Source organism: Argopecten irradians, chromosome 1 (genome assembly GCF_041381155.1).
Source record: "Argopecten irradians isolate NY chromosome 1, Ai_NY, whole genome shotgun sequence".
NCBI lineage: Eukaryota > Metazoa > Mollusca > Bivalvia > Pectinida > Pectinidae > Argopecten > Argopecten irradians.
The window spans coordinates 69389440-69416843 of NC_091134.1; the positions used below are offsets into that span (position 1 = coordinate 69389440).

The following is a 27404-nucleotide window of genomic DNA, read 5'->3' on the forward strand; positions in this document are numbered from 1 at the left end:
TTGTGGCCAAATTTAGTTACAATCCATGCAGAACTCTAGGACAAGTAGCGATTAATAGAATTTACCTCTATTTCCCCTATTGGGCCCTGCCCCTCCTGCCCCCGGGGGACCAGAGGCAAAATTTATACAAGTTCTGATCCCCTTCCCCCAAGGATGTTTGTGGCCAAATATTGGTTACATTCCATTCAGAACTCTATGACTAGTAGCAATTTAAAGAATTTACCTCTATTTCCCCTATTGGGCCCCGCCCCTCCTGGCCCCGGGGGGTCAGAGCCAAAATTTATACAAGTTCTGTTTCGCTTCCAAAAAGGATGTTTGTGGCCAAATTTGGTTACAATTCATGTAGAACTCTATGACTAGTAGCGATTTATAGGATTTACCTCTATTTCCCCTATTGGGCCCCGCCCCACTTGCCCCTGGGGGATCAGAGCCAAAATTTATACAAGTTCTGTTTCCCTTCCCCCAAGGATGTTTGTGGCTAATTTTGTTTACAATCCATGCAGAACTCTAGGACAAGTAGCGATTTAAAGAATTTACCTCCATTTTCCCTATTGGGCCCCGCCCCTCCTGCCCCAGCGGGGTCAGAGCCAAAATTTATACAAGTTATGTTCCGCTTCCAAAAAGGATGTTTGTGGCCAAATTTGGTTATAATTCATGTAGAACTCTATGACTAGTAGCGATTTAAAGGATTTACCTCTATTTCCCCTATTGGGCCCCGCCCCTCCTGCCCCCGGGGGACCAGAGCCAAAATTTATACAAGTTCTGATCCCCTTCCCCCCAAGGATGTTTGTGGCCAAATTTGGTAAACTTCCATTCAGAACTCTATGACTAGTAGCGATTTAAAGGATTTACCTCTATTTCCCCTATTGGGCCCTGCCCCTCCTGCCCCCGGGGGACCAGAGGCAAAATTTATACAAGTTCTGATCCCCTTCCCCCAAGGATGTTTGTGGCCAAATATTGGTTACATTCCATTCAGAACTCTATGACTAGTAGCAATTTAAAGAATTTACCTCTATTTCCCCTATTGGGCCCCGCCCCTCCTGGCCCCGGGGGGTCAGAGCCAAAATTTATACAAGTTCTGTTCCCCTTCCCCCAAAGATGTTTGTGGCTAATTTTGGTTACAATCTATGCAGAACTCTAGGACAAGTAGCGATTTAGTGAATTTACCTCTATTTTCCCTATTGGGCCCCGCCCCTCCTGCCCCCAGGGGGTTAGAGCCAAAATTTATACAAGTTCTGTTCCCCCTCCCCCAAGAATGTTTGTGGCTAATTTTGGTTACAATCCATGCAGAACTCTAGGACTAGTAGCGATTTAAAGAATTTACCTCTATTTCCCCTATTGGGCCCCGCCCATCCTGCCCCCGGGGGTCAGAGCCAAAATTTATACAAGTTCTGTTCCCCCTCCCCCAAGGATGTTTGTGGCCAAATTTGGATACATTCCATGCAGAACTCTAGGACAAGTAGCGATTTAAAGGATTTACCTCTATTTCCCCTATTGGGCCCCGCCCCTCCTGGCCCCGGGGGGTCAGAGCCAAAATTTATACAAGTTCTGTTTCGCTTCCAAAAAGGATGTTTGTGGCCAAATTTGGTTACAATTCATGTAGAACTCTATGACTAGTAGCGATTTATAGGATTTACCTCTATTTCCCCTATTGGGCCCCGCCCCACTTGCCCCTGGGGGATCAGAGCCAAAATTTATACAAGTTCTGTTTCCCTTCCCCCAAGGATGTTTGTGGCTAATTTTGTTTACAATCCATGCAGAACTCTAGGACAAGTAGCGATTTAAAGAATTTACCTCCATTTTCCCTATTGGGCCCCGCCCCTCCTGCCCCAGCGGGGTCAGAGCCAAAATTTATACAAGTTATGTTCCGCTTCCAAAAAGGATGTTTGTGGCCAAATTTGGTTACAATTCATGTAGAACTCTATGACTAGTAGCGATTTAAAGGATTTACCTCTATTTCCCCTATTGGGCCCCGCCCCTCCTGCCCCGGGGGACCAGAGCCAAAATTTATACAAGTTCTGATCCCCTTCCCCCAAGGATGTTTGTGGCCAAATTTGGTAAACTTCCATTCAGAACTCTATGACTAGTAGCGATTTAAAGGATTTACCTCTATTTCCCCTATTGGGCCCCGCCCCTCCTGCCCCTGGGGGATCAGAGCCAAAATTTATACAAGTTCTGTTCCCCTTCCCCCAAGGATGTTTGTGGCTAATTTTGGTTACAATCTATGCAGAACTCTAGGACAAGTAGCGATTTAGTGAATTTACCTCTATTTTCCCTATTGGGCCCCGCCCCTCCTGCCCCCAGGGGGTCAGAGCCAAAATTTATACAAGTTCTGTTCCCCCTCCCCCAAGAATGTTTGTGGCTAATTTTGGTTACAATCCATGCAGAACTCTAGGACAAGTAGCGATTTAAAGAATTTACCTCTATTTCCCCTATTGGGCCCCGCCCCTCCTGCCCCCGGGGGTTAGAGCCAAAATTTATACAAGTTCTGTTCCCCCTCCCCCAAGGATGTTTGTGGCCAAATTTGGTTACATTCCATGCAGAACTCTAGGACAAGTAGCGATTTAAAGGATTTACCTCTATTTCCCCTATTGGGCCCCGCCCCTCCTGGCCCCGGGTGGTTAGAGCCAAAATTTATACAAGTTCTGTTCCCCCTCCCCCAAGGATGCTTGTGGCCAAATTTGGTTACAATCCATGCAGAACTTTATGACTAGTAGCGATTTAAAGGAAATGATGACGGACGGACGGACGGACGGACGACGGACGACGGACGCCGCGCCATGGCATAAGCTCACCGGCCCTTCGGGCCAGGTGAGCTAAAAACGGAGACAGAGGGACAACCTAATTACTATAGGGCACCTGCATCTCGATGATGGGCCCTAATAAGCATTAGATATGTGTACCATCTCCACCGCTCAAGAGTTATATATCAGTAAGAAATCTCCACCTTTCAGAGTTATAAGTTAGTCCCCTGGACAACAGTTCTAGTTTTTAATTTTCACCTCATCAGATGGAGGGCTATTAACATTTCTTGTTACCACTATTTCTCATAAAGTTCAAAAGGGAATTCTCTCAAATTTTACATGTAGGTTCCCCTAAGCCCTAGTTGAGCATATTGCATTTTGGGACCGATCAGTCATCACATAGCCACCAGGCAGCCATCTTGGATTTTGATAGCTAAGACTTTGTTACCACTATTTCTCAGAAAATATTGAAGGGATCTGTCTCAAATTTCACATGTAGGTTTCCCTCGGGGCCCTAGTTGTGCAAAATGCATTTTGGGACCAATCAGTGAACAAGATGGCCGATAGGTCGCCATCTTGGATTTTGATACTTGAACCTTGTTACCGTTATTTCTCAGAAAGTACTGAAGCAATATGTCTCAAATTGTGTATGTAGGTTCCCATATGTCTCTAGTTGTGCATAAAACTTATTTGGGACTGATTGGTCAACGAGATGACCAACAGGCCACCATCTTGGATTTTGATAATTGATGTTTGTTACCGCTATTTATCAGAAAGTACTGAAGCAATCTGTCTCAAATTTCACATGAAGTGAAAGTTTGAAAAGCAGAGAAAAGATCCCTCTTTCCATTGTCAGACATTCATCATTCTTTGGTGGCCACCAAGATCCCTATGGGATCTCTTGTTAGTATAATTGGTTGTCTTTATAGGGATAATATTTTAGCAGGCCATCGCTATTTATTTTTATCGCGAAATTTTTATCAGAGAAATATTAAAAAATTGTTGAATCATGTATACCCTGAAAGCCATATTGTGAATATTTAAAACTGCTAAAATTTAGAATTATCTTATTCAAACATGAAACCCTGAAAGGGCCCACGTAATCAACCGGCTATAATAGGGTATTAAAATTGACAACAAATTTGGTAACTCTTCATTTACATGATTTTTTTAATCATTTTCCTTGTTAAAGTACATATATATATATATATCTGTGTATACATATTACATAACAATGAATATACGTTATGTAACAAGAAAACTGATGATGAACAGAAACGATTTTAAATTAATGACAGTGATGGACTACAATAAAGCCCCTTTCTCTCTGATGAATGACAGATGGAACAAAAGGATGAATGACAGATGGAACAAAAGGATGAATGATATACTGCTCCATTAAATATAATGACAGATGGAACAAAAGGATGAATGATATACTGCTCCATTAAATATAATGACAGATGGAACAAAAGGATGAATGATATACTGCTCCATTAAATATAATGACAGATGGAACAAAAGGATGAATGATATACTGCTCCATTAAATATAATGACAGATGGAACAAAAGGATGAATGATATACTGCTCCATTTAATATAATGACAGATGGAACAAAAGGATGAATGATATACTGCTCCATTTAATATAAAACTGCTCTACTAACAAAAATTAACAGAAATGAGACATCAATGGCTGTGAATTTGGACACACAATAATACAATAATAATGCAATTGCTGTCATGCAAGAAAAATATCTTATTAAGTCCATTTTATCAAGAACAAATTCATGTACACTGTTTGTCAATCCTTTTGTACCTATCAATACAATGCAACATTTTTAACGTAACACCCCCTCCCCGACACATATGAAATGATACTATATATATTTGTTGTGTACAATCCACCATAAGAATCCAAAGGAGGAAGTTTTATCCTATAGGGAAATTTACACTTGTTAAAATTAGGATCCTTGAATAAAAATGTTGAGTATCATGATGTGATCAGATAATACATTAGAGCACTATTATACTAGTGGACGGATCATTGGATCAGGCTTTCTCTGATCTATTTACCATACAAGTGTGTTACACTTACTTTCTATACATAAAGTGTTTATACAAAAGGCTTTGCACAATTTGAACATTCACATATAAGATAAACATCTCAAAAAAGATCAACATAGAATGAATAAAACATCCAAGAGCACACTTACACAGTGCAATACATACCACACTCATACACACAGGTGTAAAACAAGTAAAAGGTCAGAAACACTGGGTCATCCCCCATACCTTGATGAGGGGGTTAGTTAAGGAAATAGAAATCAGAGGAGTCTACATTTTGGACCAGATACATTTAGGTATACGGTATTAATGACCCAAATGTGAATTTTAGCGAGTTCTAATAATAGAAGATAGAGCCTTTCACAGAAAAGATATAACAAAAGGACGGATGAACACTAGACAAGACTTCTCCCCACTGAAATACAGGCTCCCAATAACTATCACCCTGAATTTTCAAAATGAACTTTTCCAGCAATGGAATGTGTTGTGTTAATGAACCATTTGATTTTGGAAGAATATAATCTTCAATAAAAGAAAATACTAATCACAACATCAAGTTCGTTGCTCAGAAATTAAATGATATGTATAGGATAAAGGTCATGGATTAGCAGTCGATGTGCATGGTATTGACAGAGGAGTAAACACTAGTCCGGGCCAATTATCTTTAGTTGTTGTGATATCATCTCCACTACAAAGGGAGACAATCTGTATGATCTGCTCACCTCTTCTGATTGTAACCCTTGGCTAGTAAAGAATCTGTGTAGGCAGGCCTGACAGACACTGAGAATGTCGATATTTTGTATTAGCACTATTGCTACTGAACTACTGTGATCTTGTATTGTACTATCCAGTACATGTACAATGGAGACCTCTTATCCGTGACATGTATGATTGAGACTCAAATAATGTACCCGTAATCAGAAAAAAAATTAGAAATATTGACATTTCTTATGAGACTGATTTAACTTTTACACAACTTACAAGATAAAGAGTTTGTTTTAGTCAACAAGAGAAGCTTAATACTAAGTCAAATCTAATTTTGTTTTAGTCAACAAGAGAAGCTTAATACTAAGTCAAATCTAATTTTGTTTTAGTCAACAAGAGAACTTTAATACAAAGTCAAATCTAATTTTGTTTTAGTCAACAAGAGAAGCTTAATACTAAGTCAAATCTAATTTTGTTTTAGTCAACAAGAGAAGCTTAATACTAAGTCAAATCTAATTTTGAAGCACAACATGTGGAAGCCTCTCCCAAACTAAACAAAACAAATGAAACCATTTTTCTCCACTTTAACAAGAAAGATCATAAAATATCTGGCCTTCATTTGATGAAGTAGTGGCAAGGATGAAATAATAATAAAAAATATTAAAACTATACAATGACCAGTATGAGTGTTTGACAGTTTGGTTGAAGTTCATGAGATGATAATTTATTTCCTTTTTAATATTGGGGAAAAATGTATGCAGTAATAGTTCTGTGCACATACTCAGAGTTTGGCTAAACTGTGGTAATACCTTAATTATTTAGTATTTTGTAAATATTGCTTCTTAGTATCCTTTTTGTCTTATTTCAGGATGAAATACATTTGCTTAGAAGAGTCATCTTGAAATTTAAAATATTGTAATAAAAATATTATAATGATTTTTCTAATGCCTGCTCGCAATATAGGAAATTACACAGATGCTAATTTCTCCCTCCTAAAGCAGAGTTAAACTTCTCTGATGGTGAAGCAGTCCTTACATGTCCAATTTATTACAGCAGATTGGCAGTATAACAAGATATAAAGCAGATCTTCGGTCGATGCAACTTAAATTTATCAGAGCTATTACTGAAGAGCTCATATTATGAAGAGCTCATATCAAATCCTCAGCCAACAAAGTTCATACTGAAGAGCTCATATTAAAACCTCTGCCAACAGAGTTCTTACTGAAGAGCTCATATTAAAACCTCTGCCAACAAAGTTCTTACTGAAGAGCTCATATTAAAACCTCTGCCAACAAAGTTCATACTGAAGAGCTCATATTAAAACCTCTGCCAACAAAGTTCTTACTGAAGAGCTCATATTAAAACCTCTGCCAACAGAGTTCTTACTGAAGAGCTCATATTAAAACCTCGACCAACAGATTTCTTACCGAAGAGCTCATATTGAAATCTCAGTCAACAGAGCTCTTTCTTAAGAGCTCATATTGAAATCTCAGTTTCTGAAGAGCTCATATTAAAACCTCTGCCAACAAAGTTCTTACTGAAGAGCTCATATTAAAACCTCTGCCAACAGAGTTCTTACTGAAGAGCTCATATTAAAACCTCGACCAACAGATTTCTTACCGAAGAGCTCATATTGAAATCTCAGTCAACAGAGCTCTTTCTTAAGAGCTCATATTGAAATCTCAGTTTCTGAAGAGCTCATATTAAAACCTCGGCCAACAGATTTCTTACCGAAGACCTCATATTGAAATCTCAGTCAACAGAGCTCTTTCTGAAGAGCTCATATTAAAACCTCTGCCAACAGAGTTCTTACTGAAGAGCCAGTCTGGGTTGATTTTTTTACCTTTTTGAGATTCTATATCAGCACTGAGCTCCTCAGTTCCCAGCACAAATTCATAGCACCTCATGATCTTTACATAAATATATTTTTAGAAAATAAACCTATGAAAGGTAATAAGCCCTTCATATCTATTGCCAAAGTAAAATTTCCAGTAATAAGTCTTGGCTTCAGCTCAGTACAGGATAAGCATGGTATTGGCCTATCCTCCAGCACAGAGCACATATAGCTAGTCTGTGAGACTAGAACAAGTTTATTGCATATATAGGTTAGTATAGTCTGTCTAGTCTCTAGATAAAACATCTCTATTTTGGCAATGTTGACGCCTGGATTACTGTCTGGTCCTCAGGGCAACTGGACATCCTCCATATAATCATAGCCATCATGTTGAGAAATTGTTCTGTCTGTAGTGAGGTCATCAAACTGTAACATACAATAATATCCATGTACAAAAAAATATTCTTGGGTACTTCGTTTTTCAGTAAAGAGTTATCAAACTAACATGAATAGTACTTATAGTAGAAACAATAATTACAATAATGCATCAAATGCTCTTTATGTATTCTGGTTAATAGCAACGATGAAAACAACAAAAGTTTCTACACCAGGAAATTTTCATATCATTCTTTATGAGTGTGAATATATCAAAACATGTCCATTCATTCTTTATGAGTGTGAATATATCAAAACATGTCCATTCATTCTTTACTAGTGTGAATACATCAAAACATGTCCATTCATTCTTTACTAGTGTGAATATATCAAAACATGTCCATTCATTCTTTATGAGTGTGAATATATCAAAACATGTTGATTCATTCTTTATGAGTGTGAATATATCAAAACATGTCCATTCATTCTTAATGAGTGTGAATATATCAAAACATGTCCATTCATTCTTAATGAGTTTGAATATATCAAAACATGTCCATTCATTCTTTACTAGACAGTGTGAATACATCAAAACATCATGTCCATTCATTCTTTACTAGTGTGAATATATCAAAACATGTCCATTCATTCTTTACTAGTGTGAATATATCAAAACATGTCGATTCATTCTTTACTAGTGTGAATATATCAAAACATGTCCATTCATTCTTTATGAGTGTGAATATATCAAAACATGTCGATTCATTCTTTATGAGTGTGAATATATCAAAACATGTCGATTCATTCTTAATGAGTGTGAATATATCAAAACATGTCCATTCATTCTTAATGAGTTTGAATATATCAAAACATGTCTATTCATTCTTTATGAGTGTGAATATATCAAAACATGTCCATTCATTCTTAATGAGTTTGAATACAGTCAAACCTCGATGTATCGAAGTTCAAGGGACCGTCAGAAAAACTTCGATACATCGAGACTTCGAATTATTCGTGGTTGAAATTAGACAGATGTTTTTTTTCCACCATGACCAACTGTGGTAGTTGTGTACATGTCGTCTCCGTTCCGTAAACTTTATAATCATTGTACCACAAGCAAAACAAAATAAAAACGAAGAATGCAATTAATCATACGCATATTATAAACAAGACTTACGTGTACTAGGCCTAACTCATGTACATGATGTACAAGTGTTCGTTTGGTGACTATCTAAGAGATGGTTAATATTACGGAATGAATATAAAAACGAAAACACGTTGTAAAAACGAAACTAAAAAGGGGGAACCGAAAGTGCTACAACACCTACAAAATACTTCGATTTAGAATGATCGATTTGCTCAAGTATTTATGCCAAAGTTGTGCAATGTAACAGTTTTGAGTAGGAGTTACTAATAATGTGGCTCGCTATTTACCGTTCCGTAAATTCTACAACCCGCTACCAATGCCGGCGGCGAACATCAAAAACGACTAACTGTATCTTTGCCGTACTAATGATTTAATAACGCAGCTTGTAAAAACAAAGCACCGGGTATCGGCCTGATTAGTGATATTAATTATCTTGATGATATCAAGCTAGCAACACAAGCTGTCATAATCCCTAATGTCCGGTGAAGGGCCGTCGCGAGACAGCTAGGTGTGATAGCATGCCGCGGGGTATCGGCGAACACCTGATCTGTACAGGTAAATTTTTATTCGAATCATCGAGTGTCAGTTACCTATGATTCTATAACAAATGGTCCATGAAAAAAGTTCGATACATCGAGAACTTCGATTCATAAAACTTCGATTCATACATGGGTTAGTTAGTAATGTTATATAGTGAAGAAATTCGGGACCAGACAAAAAGTTCGATACAGCGAGAAATTTGATTCATCGAAGTTCGAATCATCGAGGTTTGACTGTATATCAAAACATGTCCATTCATTCTTTATTAGTGTCAATATATCAAAACATGTCCATTCATTTTTAATGAGTTTGAATATATCAGACATGTCCATTCATTCTTAATGAGTGTGAATATATCAAAACATGTCCATTCATTCTTTATGAGTGTGAATATATCAAAACATGTCCATTCATTCTTTATGAGTGTGAATATATCAAAACATGTCCATTCATTCTTTACTAGTGTGAATATATCAAAACATGTCCATTCATTCTTTACTAGTGTGAATATATCAAAACATGTCCATTCATTCTTTACTAGTGTGAATATATCAAAACATGTCCATTCATTCTTTACTAGTGTGAATATATCAAAACATGTCCATTCATTCTTTACTAGTGTGAATATATCAAAAGTGTCCATTCATTCTTTACTAGTGTGAATATATCAAAACATGTCCATTCATTCTTTACTAGTGTGAATATATCAAAACATGTCCATTCATTCTTTACTAGTGTGAATATATCAAAACATGTCCATTCATTCTTTACTAGTGTGAATATATCAAAACATGTCCATTCATTCTTTACTAGTGTGAATATATCAAAACATGTCCATTCATTCTTTACTAGTGTGAATATATCAAAACATGTCCATTCATTCTTTACTAGACAGTGTGAATACATCAAAACATCATGTCCATTCATTCTTTACTAGTGTGAATATATCAAAACATGTCCATTCATTCTTTACTAGTGTGAATATATCAAAACATGTCCATTCATTCTTAATAAGTGTGAATATATCAAAATGTGTCCATTCATTCTTTATGAGTGTGAATATATCAAAACGTGTCCATTCATTCTTTACTTGTGTGAATATATCAAAACATCATGTCCATTCATTCTTTATGAGTGTGAATATATCAAAACATGTTCATTCATTCTTAATGAGTGTGAATATATCAAAACGTTTCCATTCATTCTTTATGAGTGTGAATATATCAAAGCATGTCCATTCATTCTTTACTAGTGTGAATATATCAAAACATGTCCATTCATTCTTAATGAGTGTGAATATATCAAAACATGTCCATTCATTCTTTATGAGTGTGAATATATCAAAACATGTCCATTCATTCTTTATTATTGTGAATATATCAAAAGTGTCCATTCATTCTTTATGAGTGTGAATATATCAAAACATGTCCATTCATTCTTTACTAGTGTGAATATATCAAAACATGTCCATTCATTCTTTATGAGTGTGAATATATCAAAACATGTCCATTCATTCTTTACTAGTGTGAATATATCAAAAGTGTCCATTCATTCTTAACTAGTGTGAATATATCAAAACATGTCCATTCATTCTTTATGAGTGTGAATATATCAAAACATGTCCATTCATTCTTTACCAACTAAGAACAATGACCATAAAATGTTAGTGAGCTTGATTTGATTTTCTTGAAACTTAAATTATCAAAGACAATTTTGATCTATTTCAATAATAACTACAGTTAGAATAGCTCAAATAGTGAAACCTGCTAATTCAATGAAAATTTTGATACATAGAAGGACACAGAGGAAGCTGAATAGGCTTGCCAGATCTAAGTATGAAGTTTTAGAGGAGTAAATTACATGGTACTTTTCCAATATATCCAAAGTACAATGTAGTTAAAATCTGAATTGGATTATACATGGTAGACTTTAACAAGAACTGTCACCAGAGTGGACGACTAATACCTCCCACTGCAAAAATTAAGTAATAACTCCATGAATAGGAGACATTACAGAACCCTATACAGTGGCGTAGGAAGATGAAACCTAATTGGGGGGGGGAGGGGGGGGGCAAAGGTCCTCAACATTTCGTAACACCCCCCTCTCCCTTTGCGCTCCCCGCCCCCACAGGAGATATACTTGATATACTTTTTTCATATATCATTACATATAATCCTTGTACACATCTATAGACAGTGGCGTTGCTAACAGGAAATCAATGAATATGCAAATTGGCGTGCAAGTTGGTTTTTTTAGGGGGGGGGGGGGGGGGGTTCCAGGGTATCCCCTGGAAAAATTACGATATAGAATGACTGAGATGAGTATTACGATGTATTACGATGTATTTTGCGAGCGACGAAGGTGCGAGATTTTGGTGTTTGGGGGATCCGGGGGTCTACACGGGAAAAAATTGTATGATTTAGAATGGCAGAGATGAGTTTTAAGATGCATTTTGTTAAATTTGTGAGTGCCGAAGGCGCGAGATTTTGGTGTTTGGGAGGTTCGGAGGTCCCCCGGGAAAATTTGTTATTATTTAAAATGGCTGAGATGAGTTTTACGAAGTATTTGATGAATTTGTGAGCACCGAAGGCGTGAGATTTTGTTGTGTATAGGGCCCTGGGTTCTCCCCTTGGAAAGATTTTGGATTTAGAATGGCTGAGATGGGTTTTACGACGTATTTTGATGAATTTGCGTGCGCCGAAGTCGCAAGATTTTGTTGTTTGGGGAGTCCGGGGGGGTCTCCCCCAAGAAAAAATATTACAATTTGGAATGGCTGAGATGAGTTTTACAATGTATTTTGATGATTTTAAAGCGTTTTTAACACAATAATTTTTTTTCGATTTAAAGTTACCTGCATTGAGAAATGATAATTAATTAGTGTCGTCATACCATTATGCAACCCAGCTTGATCTGAACATACCAGATTCACACCATCGACACATTGTTATGTAACTCAAAATAATAATAAATTGATTGTCTTGCTAAGACATATAAACAAATTGATCTTTTAAGCAGCATTTTTTGAAATAATATAATCCCTTGATGGACATTTTTAGTCTAGTTAGTCGTGTGTATTGAATTTTCATTATTAAAGGTTTCAACATTACGTGCTTGAAAGTTTTAGGGAACGCCCGCCAATGCCCCCCCCCCCCCCTCTGCTTCCTACGCCTCTGCTATATAGTTTACTCAACTCCCCTTTATGTCAGGGTTCTGTGTACCAAAATCTGTCAAGTAGTTTAGTAGTAATTATAGCTAAAACAGATGGCATAGTATAAGGGGGGTGGGACACATACCCCACTTCGTTCACTCCGGAGTAAGTCGTCACCATCCATCGAATTTTCCTCTATATCCTCCTCAATCTCCTCTGCTATGCTGCCATTCTCATTTGCCGATTTCTGTTCAGATTTGCTAACTGTCCGCGGACTCTTGGTACTGACACTGTGGCTACAAAGGGAAGGATGATAATGAAACAACTTCTACAACTCTAATCGATTAGTTATCATACACAACTCTCATCGTTATCATACACAGCTGTCATCGTTATCATTCACAACTCTAGTCATTATCATACACACCTCTCATCGTTATCATACACAGCTGTCATCGTTATCATTGAAAACGCGCATCGTTATCATTTACAACTCTAATCTTTATCAAACACAACTCTCATCTCTATCATACACAACTCTCATCATTATCATACACAACTCTCATCATTATCAAACACAACTCTCATCTCTATCATACACAACTGTCATCATTATCATACACAACTCTCATCGTTATCAAACACAACTCTCATTTCTATCATACACAACTCTCATTGTTATCATACACAACACTCATGGTTATCATACACAACTCTCATCGTTATCATACACAACTCTCATCGTTATCATACACAACTCTCATTGCTATCATACACAACTCACATCGTTATCATACACAACTCTCATCGTTATCATACACAACTCTCATTCTCACCATCAAAACTCTCATAGTTACCAAACGCAACTCTCATCGTTATCATACACAACTCTCATCGTTATCATACACAACTCTCATCGTTATCAAACACAACTCTCATTGTTATCATACACAACTCTCATCATTATCATACACAACTCTCATTGTTATCATGCACAACTCTCATCGTTATCATACACAACTCTCATAGTTACCAAACGCAACTCTCATCTCTATCATACACAACTCTCATCATTATCAAACACAACTCTCATTGTTATCATACACAATTCTCATCGTTATCAAACACAACTCTCATTGTTATCATACTCAACTCTCATTTTCACCATCAAAACTCTCATAGTTACCAAACGCAACTCTCATCTCTATCATACACACAACTCTCATCATTATCAAACACACAACTCTCATCGTTATCATACACAACTCTCATTGTTATCATACACAAATCTCATGTATCATCGTTATCAACTTACACAACTCTCATCATTGTTATCAAACACAACTCTCATTGTTATCATACACAACTCTCATCGTTATCATACACAACTCTCATCGTTATCAAACACAACTCTCATCTCTATCATACACAACTCTCATCATTATCATACACAACTCTCATTTTTATCAAACACAACTCTCATTGTTATCATACACAACTCTCATTGTTATCATACACAACACTCATGGTTATCATACACAACTCTCATCGTTATCATACACAACTCTCATCGTTATCATACACAACTCTCATTGTTATCATACACAACTCTCATTGCTATCATACACAACTGACATCGTTATCATACACAACTCTCATCGTTATCATACACAACTCTCATTGCTATCATACACAACTCACATCGTTATCATACACAATTCTCATCGTTATCATACACAACTCTCATTGTTATCATGCACAACTCTCATCGTTATCAAACACAACTCTCATTGTTATCATACACAACTCTCATTATCATATTATCATACACAACTCTCATTGTTATCATGCACAACTCTCATCGTTATCATACACAACTCTCATAGTTACCAAACGCAACTCTCATCTCTATCATACACAACTCTCATCATTATCAAACACAACTCTCATTGTTATCATACACAATTCTCATCGTTATCAAACACAACTCTCATTGTTATCATACTCAACTCTCATTTTCACCATCAAAACTCTCATAGTTACCAAACGCAACTCTCATCTCTATCATACACAACTCTCATCATTATCAAACACAACTCTCATCGTTATCATACACAACTCTCATCGTTATCATACACAACTCTCATCGTTATCAAACACAACTCTCATTGTTATCAAACACAACTCTCATTGTTATCATGCACAACTCTCATCGTTATCATACACAACTCTCATCATTATCAAACACAACTCTCATCTCTATCATACACAACTGTCATCATTATCATACACAACTCTCATCGTTATCAAACACAACTCTCATTGTTATCATACACAACTCTCATTGTTATCATGCACAACTCTCATCGTTATCATACACAACTCTCATCATTATCAAACACAACTCTCATCTCTATCATACACAACTGTCATCATTATCATACACAACTCTCATCGTTATCATACACAACTCTCATCGTTATCAAACACAACTCTCATTGTTATCATACACAACTCTCATCATTATCATACACAACTCTCATTGTTATCATGCACAACTCTCATCGTTATCATACACAACTCTCATAGTTACCAAACGCAACTCTCATCTCTATCATACACAACTCTCATCATTATCAAACACAACTCTCATTGTTATCATACACAATTCTCATCGTTATCAAACACAACTCTCATTGTTATCATACTCAACTCTCATTTTCACCATCAAAACTCTCATAGTTACCAAACGCAACTCTCATCTCTATCATACACAACTCTCATCATTATCAAACACAACTCTCATCGTTATCATACACAACTCTCTCATTCTCACCATCAAAACTCTCATAGTTACCAAACATAACTCTCATCTCTATCATACACAACTCCTCATTATCATACACAACTCTCATCGTTATCATACACAATCTCTACTTCATCGTTATCATACACAACTCTCATCGTTATCATACACAACTCTCATCTTTATCATACACAACTCTCATCGTTATCATACACAACTCTCATCGTTATCATACACAACTCTCATCGTTATCATACACAACTCTCATCGTTATCATACACAACTCTCATCGTTATCATACACAACTCTCATCATTATCATACACAACTCTCATCGTTATCATACACAACTCTCATCGTTATCATACACAACTCTCATCATTATCATACACAACTCTCATCGTTATCATACACAACTCTCATCGTTATCATACACAACTCTCATCGTTATCAAACACAACTCTCATTGTTATCATACACAACTCTCATTGTTATCATGCACAACTCTCATCGTTATCATACACAACTCTCATAGTTACCAAACGCAACTCTCATCTCTATCATACACAACTCTCATTGTTATCATACACAATTCTCATCGTTATCAAACACAACTCTCATTGTTATCATACTCAACTCTCATTTTCACCATCAAAACTCTCAAAGTTACCAAACGCAACTCTCATCTCTATCATACACAACTCTCATCGTTATCATACACAACTCTCATCGTTATCATACACAACTCTCATCGTTATCATACACAACTCTCATCATTATCATACACAACTCTCATTGTTATCATGCACAACTCTCATCGTTATCATACACAACTCTCATAGTTACCAAACGCAACTCTCATCTCTATCATACACAACTCTCATCATTATCAAACACAACTCTCATTGTTATCATACACAATTCTCATCGTTATCAAACACAACTCTCATTGTTATCATACTCAACTCTCATTTTCACCATCAAAACTCTCATAGTTACCAAACGCAACTCTCATCTCTATCATACACAACTCTCATCGTTATCATACACAACTCTCATCGTTATCATACACAACTCTCATCTTTATCATACACAACTCTCATCATTATCATACACAACTCTCATTGTTATCAAACACAATTTCATCATTATCATACACAACTCTCATCGTTATCATAAACAACTCTCATCTTTATCATACACAACTCTCGTCATTATCATACACAACTCTCGTCATTATCATACACAACTCTCAAGGACAAATCTTGCTTTGGTGATGAAGGAAAGTTATAATTTTCTTGCGGGAGACAGGGAGGAGGGACACATAGGACACACCAATATAAATGTCTTGTAATCAGCATAGTCCAAACATGGCTTGTAGTAATATGTTAGACACCTTAACCATTTAGCCACCACTTCCCTAATTTCCTTTAATGGCTACAATTGTAACAAAGTTATATTGTAGAAAGACAGAAAGAGTAACTCACCCTTCGCTCACAAAATCATCATCATCATAGTCAAAGTCGCCATCTACGAAAACAACATCAGACAATTTATTCCAACAGAAGGAAATGGTTAAAATAAATCTGAAGTATTTTTATCACTCAGGAGTTATTCCATAAATATTTCTTCCAAACAAATATTAAACCTAATACAACTTTATTGAGATGTCACTTATAAGATATTACTTTGATGCCCAACATTGTGTTAGTAACAAGACGGTGATAAATATAGTGATGGAGTGATAAAGACTATTGATATGTAAAGTGTTGAGAAATATAGTGATCAGTAAACACACACCGCCATCTATGCCCAAGTCCACCAAGTCACGATCCATATTCCTTAAACTGTCGTCAGCGTCGTGTTGTTCTGTAAACAAGATGAAGTGCTCACCTTATAAAACTGTGTGAATCATTAACTTGCATTTCCTCAAATAGAAGAAACCAGCTCTCTATATTTACCTTCAATGAAAACACCATTTGAAATTTTGACATTTAGTATTGCTTCCATTCCATTTCTATTTAATTCATAAATTGTGGTACATGGAAATTGACTTTAGGGAAATATGTGTCATTCCTCATATTATGTATATCATGTACCCCAGTAGTAAGTGGTTTTACATTTTCAAAATCATTATACACATTAGAAAGTTAAGTATGAAAAGTCTACCACAAAAATAATACAAACCTCATCATCTGGATTTTTTTAGTGAAATTTTGACTAACCGGGGTCTTTGTTTCATAAGTTCAATATCTAACTACATGTATATTTCCTTTCACCAATTCATAGATCTGACACAATATCCTCCATTTATCAATTTCTAATTGGAAATACAAAAATGTAAACTTGTAATAAAGCAATTACACATAATTAAGTGTAAATATTTCATTTGAGGAAATACAATATACTAGCCTAAAGGAGGGAATGAAATGTGCCCAGGTAAGATGATGGTTCCCTATCTAACAAATGTACACTTCTGTGACCACCAAACAATACAACATAGAGAACCATCCTGTTAGTAGATATCATACAATAAACCAGGCTTACGTGGTTTGCGTTGTTTTTGTTGATTCAGCATCGGCAGGCCTTGTAACGAGGAAAGACCAGAACTCTTCTGTGTTGAAGGTGGAGATTTCAGCGAGCCGCCATTTACAGATTTCCCTCTTTCATCACTGAAGTCATTCAAAATTTCAGAAATTATATGAAAAAAAATCAATCAATTTTACACTTTCATTGAAAAACCTTTTCCATCAACATGCTTTTATAAATGCAAAGTAAAATAAAATCATGCTTTTAGTATGATCAAGCTTTTGATTTTCAAAAAAGTGTAAAAAAAAAAAGTGTTAATAAAATATTGAAAAAATTGAAACTTAAATAATCTACAATACATTTAAATTATGATATTATTCACTGACAAGGTTAAACATTAGTTGTTGGGTCGTAAATATGATTTTATCAAATAGGAACCAGTAAGCAAAATCAGAATGGTGTACAGACATTAAGCAAAATATATAGCAAATAAAACTAGGATACCAAACCATATCTGACTACAGGACTATACACTCACCAAGGTCGTTTGGTTTTTTTAAAATTTATTTAAATGTAAGCACTTAAAGCTTAAACCTTCATGTGTAAATCAGATATAGAATCCAAAAAGTATGTACTCCATGATTAAATTAACAAAACATTACTAGGACCTCCCATTATATTCACATCTCAAATAAGCAAAATTAAGATGAATTTGATAGTAATACACTCAAAAATCTGGACGACTGACTGATGGCACTGGCGTTCTTTCAAATTCTAAGTGCATCATATATTTCATTGTCATTGAAATCTGTGCTGTTTTTGCTTGTATTTGTTTATATATATACGTTTTAATTAAAAGGTATCTTTTTCATTATTTTTCAGAAATGAACAATTTTGTCGATTATTTCACAGTAAATTTATTGTACCTTCTTCATCATATTTGAATCCAATGACAACAAATCAACATCTAAATGATTAAAGCTAATGAAAATCAGTTTTACTGCATCCTTGCGAAGAATTTTGCAATCCACACCAGGTAAAAAAATAAACCTGTGCACAATTAGTAAATTATTCAGTTTTGTTCATTAAAATTGATAAGTTTAGTTCATTAGAGGTATGAACATTGTGCCGGGATGTCTGTAAAAAGGGGAGATCACTACAAATATTGGTAAATTAACAAATCCTAAAACACAATACATGTACTACAATCAAAAACCAACATTGTTTAGTACAAAATCACGCCAAATCCAAGACACTCAAACGTGAGTCAGGCTCACACAAACAATAGCCCACCTCCTCAATGACGAGTACACAGGGATTTGGGACGGCCGTGGCTTCGATTCCTGTCTCTGTTGTATCTGTTGTTCCGACATACTGACGGGTCGAATATGATCACCAGTGTTAAATATTGAGGTGAGATTTGTAGGGAGGGTGATGGGTCGAATATAGAAATCTTTTGTAATGTACAGTTATCTATTCTTGTGGGTAGGTTTTGTTTGATTACGTCACTTGTAAAAACAACATTGTCAATTTGAGAGACATCAACAAAATTATCTCCAACAAATTAACAACATTATAATCAAAACCTGCACATGCCAAAAACTGCAGATAACTTGACATTAACAACAGACTAAATAAAGCTGGGAGGCTATTTGTAAAGCTGTATTATTTCATTAATGGAATTCTAATCCCTGTCCTAAATACATTGGTAATCAGCTTGGTATAACTGTACTTATACAGGGTGCTTACATCTCTAGGTAAGGGAGACTACTCTGAGTGAAATGTCGGTATGAATAGTGTGTCAGAACTATAACAGGCCTAGGGATGTTAACATTCCAGTGAGGCAACATGCATGAATTTATACATGACTGCATGCATTACTGAATCCAGTAGGTGTTCATTTTCAATTAGAGATATTGGGTACAGCTGGAATTCACTCAAGCAAGTAGAGAACACGATCTAAAGAAATAAGGAACAAATGTTTTTTAGATATAAGTTGGGTTTTTTTTTGTATGCAAGTAGGAATCCTTTTGGTAAGAAATGCTATTGCTATCTCTGCTTTGTACAACTCAGATCTAGTCAAAGTTGAAGTGGTGAAAGAGGGGAGATAACAAAGACAAGGAAGACAATTGAACATGTAAACATACCTTGACACTTTAACATTACAATCATGTTAATTAAAGCATCAATATCCAGTTGTTTGTTAAAAAGCTCAGCATGACAAACATACATGGTATTAGCACATGCTTTTCTAGGCTGTTTTACGATATTAGCTAAAATTTCACTTTCTTTAATATATATTTGAATTAGATCATTTTTGTTTACATTCCATTGAGAATTGATAGAGAAAGACATGGAATTCATTTTAGAGAGAACATTAGGTGAACTACACGTAAATAAAATGTGACATGCAAAGTATTTCATATAATGATCCTTAGGCTGAAAAATTGTAAATCAATGAAATTAAAATACTCAACAAAAAAAGAATAATAGTATAATACACTATCAATACATGGGAAAATCATTTGAAAATAAAATTTCAAAATCAAAGAAAATAATTGTTAAATCTACTGATAATTTCACTCAAAACAAAAGACAAACAAAAAAAGAAATGATATCAAATAACATTTACAAGACTATCAATGCAATTATAGTATTTCAACTTTGAAATTTAAACCTGTATTAAAATTGGTAGTTATATTATTATTTTTTTTTTTTTTTTTTGTTCTTTTGATATTCTTTAATTACTTCTAGCATCCTATAATTTGTTTTTAATGCCCATTGCATGTATGAACTTTTTTCCTTATGTCTGCTGATGTAAAGAAGCAGGACTAAATAAAATATAGATGATTCCTAATAAGTAAACTTTACTTCAGGTGACTTATATGAATTTTTCTGTCTTTCAATAGAAAGAATTTTTTTATAATTAAGATTAAAACAGAACCTCCTTCAATCAATACCATATATTTTTTCTTTAAAATGACAAAAAATAACACATCATCTATTTCCTGAATGCTTGCTTTTGTTAAAATTAAATAGCAAAAGCCAAAAGTGTTGCCTACACTAAAACAAACTGATGTCACACATCCCTCCCTAGACTGAAGCAAAATCAAAACTCCTCATACCCAATGCCCACATGACTACATACCTGCCATACATTTTCCGACCATCAGAACCCTGCAAAGGGTCGTCAAAAAATGGATCCTCCTCAATGTCACTGCCTCCCATCAAATCTGCCTCGACTGAGTGTTTGTTTGGCCCATTCCGTACATCATCATTTCGACCACTCAGTAAATTCTTTTGGTTTTTGGAATCAACAAAACTTTTACTTTCAGACTAAACAAAAACATAAAAGGAAGTCTAAGATCAGTTTTTTAACGGTTGTGATGATAGAGTTCTACTTTACACATTGTAGATTAACACCTATACATCCATGCATACAATAAATATGGGATACATAAATCTCCATTCTCAATGTGTTCTTATCTTATTGTTCCAATTAGAAATTGCCAATATTTGTAGTCTGAATAGAACACATGAAGGTAATAGTAGTTCTGAATCATCTAACATATAATTAATATAAATTTTCCCAAACTGGTTAATTGGATGTTCCAAAATGATAATCATGCACTCATGCATATGCTGTGACCTACTTGACTTAGGAATAAAATGTGACTTATCTAACTCCGGAATAAGATGTGACTTATCTGACTCAGAAATAAGATGTGACTTATATTTATCTGACTCCGGAATAAGCTGGGACTTATCTAACTCCGGAATAAGCTGGGACTTATCTAACTCCGGAATAAGCTGGGACTTATCTAACTCCGGAATAAGCTAGGACTTATCTCACTCCGGAATAAGATGTGACTTATCTGACTCAGAAATAAGCTGTGATTTACTAGACTCAGAAATAAGTTGTGACTTTCTCAACTCAGAAATAAGCTGTGACTTACCTGACCCAAGAGTAAAATGTGTCTTACTCGACTCGGAAATAAGCTGAAACTTACCTGACTCAGAAATAAACAGTGACTTACCCGACTAAAAAATACGCTATCACTTACCTGACTCAGGCAAATGCTGTGTCTTACTCGACTCAGAAATAAGATGTGACTTACCCGACTGTGTGGTGACCTAGCTCTAGGCTGTGGTACAATATCACTAATATCACCAGCAACAACTGTCCTACACAGGACAAACAGACGTTTGTACATATCCACAAACTCATCAAAAGTGATACCTGTGAATGGAAAACAGAGATCATGTAGAATTGATGTTACATAGTCTTAAGACTTTGTCCAGGGCAATAATGCCAGACATTACTTCAAATGGAAAACAGAGATCATGTAGAATTGATGTTACTTAGTCTTAAGACTTTGTCCTGGGCAATAATGCCAGACATTACTTCAAATGGAAAACAGAGATCATGTAGAATTGATGTTACATAGTCTTAAGACTTTGTCCAGGTCAATAATGCCAGACATTACTTCAAATGGAAAACAGAGATCATGTAGAATTGATGTTACATAGTGTTAAGACTTTGTCCAGGGCAATAATGCCAGACATTACTTCAAATGGAAAACAGAGATCATGTAGAATTGATGTTACATAGTCTTAAGACTTTGTCCAGGGCAATAATGCCAGACATTACTTCAAATGGAAAACAGAGATCATGTAGAATTTATGTTACATAGTGTTAAGACTTTGTCCAGGGCAATAATGCCAGATATTACTTCAAATGGAAAACAGAGATCATGTAGAGTTGATGTTACATAGTGTTAAGACTTTGTCCAGGGCAATAATGCCAGATATTACTTCAAATGGAAAACAGAGATCATGTAGAATTGATGTTACATAGTGTTAAGACTTTGTCCAGGGCAATAATGCCAGACATTACTTCAAACCTCTGAACAAACTCAGAATACAAGAGACCTGAATAATACTTCACTTAATCAACAAACAAATAAATTTAACATTGATTCATGTGTCAATAAGCATAGGACAGATATCAATATACATATATGTAGCATTCTAAAGTGAATTTGTCAAACATGTCTCCTGGTTAAAAACACTGGATAACTTAAGTGAAAGAAGGAGGGGTATATACCTTGGAATTTTTTCATGCTATGGATGTTTCATTCCTGATTATTACACTTACATAAGTTATAATATACAACAGGTTAATAATGGACAGCCTAGTACAAGATGATCAGGAGGTTGGTTACCTCCCCTAGCACTATATCACCAGGGCCATTATTATACGGTTTGACTGGTTGGACCTATTTGTTTGATAATGACAGATCTGTAGATTTCATATTGTTTTCAGACAAGCATTGACAAGCTCTTGTATGCATATATTAAAATCTGCAGGTCCATCATGATTTGTACTTGAAATAATTACTTTTACAAACGTTCCTACCAATCAAACTGTATAAACAAAACACGGCCCGAGGTCTTCACTCAGCAGTGGCTATCTTGTTAACAGAAAGCTGCTGAGGGGAGTGTGTATAAAAACCAACATTTATATGGTTTACTTGCTAACATTTCATATTACTAAACCAACTCCTGGTTTATGCTGGCATTCATTTGATGGAGTGGTCCAACATGCAACAGATATTTTGAATATCGATAGGATGCAGATAGCTATAAAAGGAAATTTCAATACAGTACTTGGACTTTCAAATGCAGTTTTCACCATGCAAACAATCACAAAGAGCATTACCAATTTTGTTGTTGTATACACTATTGTAGGCTAATTTTCGTTTAATCATTGTCAAGAAGATTGTAAAACAATTTACCCAAGCATACTTAAAACAATTTATCATTGTTTGATTTATAAAATGTGTACCCTCAACTTATCACTCATGCAACGCCCTCATTGAAACATTTAATTGGATTTTGATAGCTTCATTCACAATGCATCTCTATTTCATGATTCCATGCCAGCATTCATACCAAACATCAGCAAGTTTACCTTTAGGCATGAGTGACATGTAACCTAAAATAATAACATCCCCATCACACACTAAAGCTTACATATTTCATCATAATCAGTCATCTTTAAGGGATAAACAGACGACGTTTCCTTTGGGTCATTCAGAATCCTTTTTCTGTAGTACAGCCCAGACAAAACAATACTCAGTCTTACTTTATATCATAACACTTAACCTCTGTACCTGCAAAATGTGTCAGGAAACAATAGCACAAAACTAATCACCGGTAATTATACTCTGAGAGGGGAAATCCCTGCCTGTGTCACAGTCTATTATTTTTATTTTTGATCTTTTTGTTTGCTTTTTATCTACATTCTTGAAGACGCAATAATGTATCTATACTTACTGCTGCTAAAGTCCCGATCAGCAGCTCGAAACTCATCGTTGACATACCGATCTAACATGTTTCTGAATGGACAAAACAAAATAAGTTATGTGAATAAACATGATTGGTTCATTTTGTCTTGATTTGGTAAATAATTGTGACATAGAAATGTACAAAATATATAAGTGATCAACTCCATGTCTAAAATTTTCTTGAGGTTCAATATACCTGTATTTTTATATAATTTACTTTTTATTCAGGTTTTTCATCAATACATGTACAATATACAATGTATGAAAATGCTTGCACTCATCTTTCATTCATTTGCACCCACTAAAAGATATTGATTTTTTATATTCTTTCAAAAAGTATTTTACATGGTAATCAAATACATTACTAACACACATAAACACATATATATATCTACTATTTATTCCTATCAGGTTGCATATTGCGTTTAGTTTATATTAGCATATATTAGTTTAAAGTTAAAGATTATGTATTTTATTATGATTTCAAAGTGTGAAAACTATAATACATACAATTATTACAAATAATTTAAATCAAATACCAAATGCAAGCATTTATAATTAAGTAAATTTGATGTTACCAATATAATGTATTGACTTTATGGAAAGAATGAGATTGGTAGAAAGAGAAAAAGAAGACAGAAAAAGAGAGAGAGAGCAGCTGGTAGAAGAGAGACAGTAGATTAATTAAGTATGTTTATTTGGAGTGTGATGGCAGAGCTATGAATACTTGCAAATATAAGTTTTTTTCTAATAGTATTGCAAAATATATATGGCTTTGTGAAGGGCTATCAGCTGTATCACAGGATTTAAGGGAGAAAATTCTTCTGGAAAATATAATCCCGGGTATCTCAAATAACACTAAATTAGTCAAATTTGTTTGCTCAACATGAGATTTTGCATGTCTACATACAATGTATGCATAAATTGCCAATGTAATTATAATAATGATAAAACACTTTTTTTTTTAATTAACTATAGCTGAATCAGTTTGTCCCATTTCTTCCATTCAATTTCAAACTTCTTTATAGTATTTGCATCTCTACCATTAGATATGTATTTCTGTATCTTGTAGTTATCTTTTATTATGTTAATTAGAGAGTAAATATTCAGTGGACTATGTAAACATCTCATTCTATAGATGTATTGTTTGATAATGATAATAATTTCATTATCAACTCTATTACTTGGCAAACTATTCTGATGAACGAATCCAAAAAGAAATGTTTTTTTTATTAATCGAGAATGGAATTAACAGTGCCGTTAATAATGTTTCGAGACTATCAAGAAGTTTTTGAGTTTCTTGACAATCCCAAAAAATGTGGGTTATAGTTTCTGGTTCAGAGTTACACAGAATGCATAAAGGGGAGGCAACTACTCCAATTTTGTAAAAAAATGAGTTTGTAGTAAGAATATGATGATCCACTCTATACTGGAACCACTGAAGTTTTGTGTTTTTTGTTACATGGAAAGGAATTTTATAAATGTTGCTCCAAGTTGTTTTATCGATAGTCTCAAAGATATCATTCCACTTTCTGGTACCTGATGGTGTCACATCTGATCTTATTACAATATTATAGAAGATTTTCGACCCTTTTTCATGTTTAAGAATAAAATGAAGATTTAATGGTATATATGGGTAGGAAATCTTACAGACAGATGTATTATATGCTGAAATATAGTGTTTCACTGCAGATATAAGGCCTTGGTATTGTAAGAAATTAGTGTTTACCTCATTTTTATGAATAAAATCTTCAAAGGAATAGAATTCACATGTGCCTTCTTTTATTATATCATTCAAAATGCAAACATTTTTCTGGTAAAATGCCTTATAGAAAACAGCTTTTCCACCAATCTTTATTTTACTATTGTACCAAATTGGGACTTTAAGTATATTTTTTTTAATAAATTTATCGTGGTATTTAGCAGTCAGATCATACCAAGAGTTAAAGACATCTATCCAGAATCTATTTGTACACTTATTGATGCATACTTTTATACATTCCAAACCACAATTGGCAAGACGGTCTTCATCTACATAAGTTTTTACTATATGTTGCCACTTCTCATTAGTTTTGAAAAGCCTTCCTATCCATGTCAGCTTCAGAGAATTTATAAAAGCAGTAATATTAACCATTTTCAAACCACCATTACAGTAACTTTGAATAATTACCTCCCTTTTAATTTTGTCTGGTTTTCCGTTCCACAGAAAATCATATATCAAAGAGTTTAGTTTCTTAACAAATTTGTCGTCTGGGTTTGGAAGAGATATAAATAGATGATTTAATTGAGATATAAGTAACGATTTTATGATATGAATTTTACCAATAGGTGTTAAAGACCTTCTTTTCCAAATCTTAATAAGTGATTTGAGTTTTATTAGTTTTTTGTCATAATTAAGTCTAGGAATCTCATGAAGATTTACACTAAATTCTATTCCTAATAGTGTGAATTTCTCCTTCCCCCACTGTAAGTTTAGCTCAGGTAAATAACAGTCTTGACTGTACTTTTTGCTCCCAATCCAAACTACCTGAGTTTTTTCTACATTCATCTTTAATCCTGAAATTATTGCGAATTCTTTCAGTTCACTAACTGATTCCTTAAGTGACCTCTCATTTCCATCTAGTATAAGTGATGTATCATCAGCGTATTGTGATAATAAAATAGGACAGTTTTCAATATTCATACCCTTTATATTTTCATTATTTCTTATTTTTGTGGCTAGCACTTCTGCACAGAGTATAAATAGATACCTGTATTGGAAAAGCCATGATTTAAGCATCCCTGATTTTTATGTTTAAAAAATAAGTTTTAACATTGTTATAGCATCTCTCAGTTTTCTACAATAGATTTCAAGAATATTTTTGATATGAAGCTTACAAACAGATAAAAAACAATGTGATAACTGGTCAATATCTATAATAATATAAGGTACCTGCAGATGATTGATCATACAACTTCAGTAATTATTTATTTTTCTATTTATTTTTACAAAATTCTGTAAGTGATAAAATTTTGGAAATATTTTAATATACATACCTATTAAAATTTGGAAACATGTCCATGAATAATTCCCTTAATTCATCTTTATCAATTTCTCCATTTCTGTCCTGAAATCAAAACAAAATAACTTGTATTCAAATAAAAATGTTGGTTAGTTGA

At 34.7% G+C, this 27404-nt stretch overlaps 1 protein-coding gene across 5 annotated transcripts in view; it reads right to left on the reverse strand.

Annotated features, from left to right (window-relative positions):
* Window positions 1-3896: 3896 nt before the first annotated feature.
* LOC138306887 (centrosomal protein 43-like) overlaps window positions 3897-27404 on the reverse strand; it is a 42868-nt gene continuing 19360 nt past the window's right edge. For 2 of the 5 annotated variants that reach the window (XM_069247441.1, XM_069247421.1), the window contains 11 exons: window positions 27282-27352; window positions 24235-24296; window positions 23870-23893; window positions 22014-22135; window positions 21044-21231; window positions 19189-19269; window positions 17914-18038; window positions 17167-17235; window positions 16854-16896; window positions 12707-12857; window positions 3897-7777 (listed from right to left, as the gene is read on the reverse strand). In XM_069247441.1, the coding sequence (XP_069103542.1) occupies window positions 7700-7777; window positions 12707-12857; window positions 16854-16896; window positions 17167-17235; window positions 17914-18038; window positions 19189-19269; window positions 21044-21231; window positions 22014-22135; window positions 23870-23893; window positions 24235-24296; window positions 27282-27352 (1014 nt within the window). In that variant the 3' untranslated portion in view covers window positions 3897-7699. The remainder of the gene's footprint in view (window positions 7778-12706; window positions 12858-16853; window positions 16897-17166; window positions 17236-17913; window positions 18039-19188; window positions 19270-21043; window positions 21232-22013; window positions 22136-23869; window positions 23894-24234; window positions 24297-27281; window positions 27353-27404) is intronic. The other 3 variants (XM_069247448.1, XM_069247432.1, XM_069247458.1) reach the window with 2 other exon arrangements.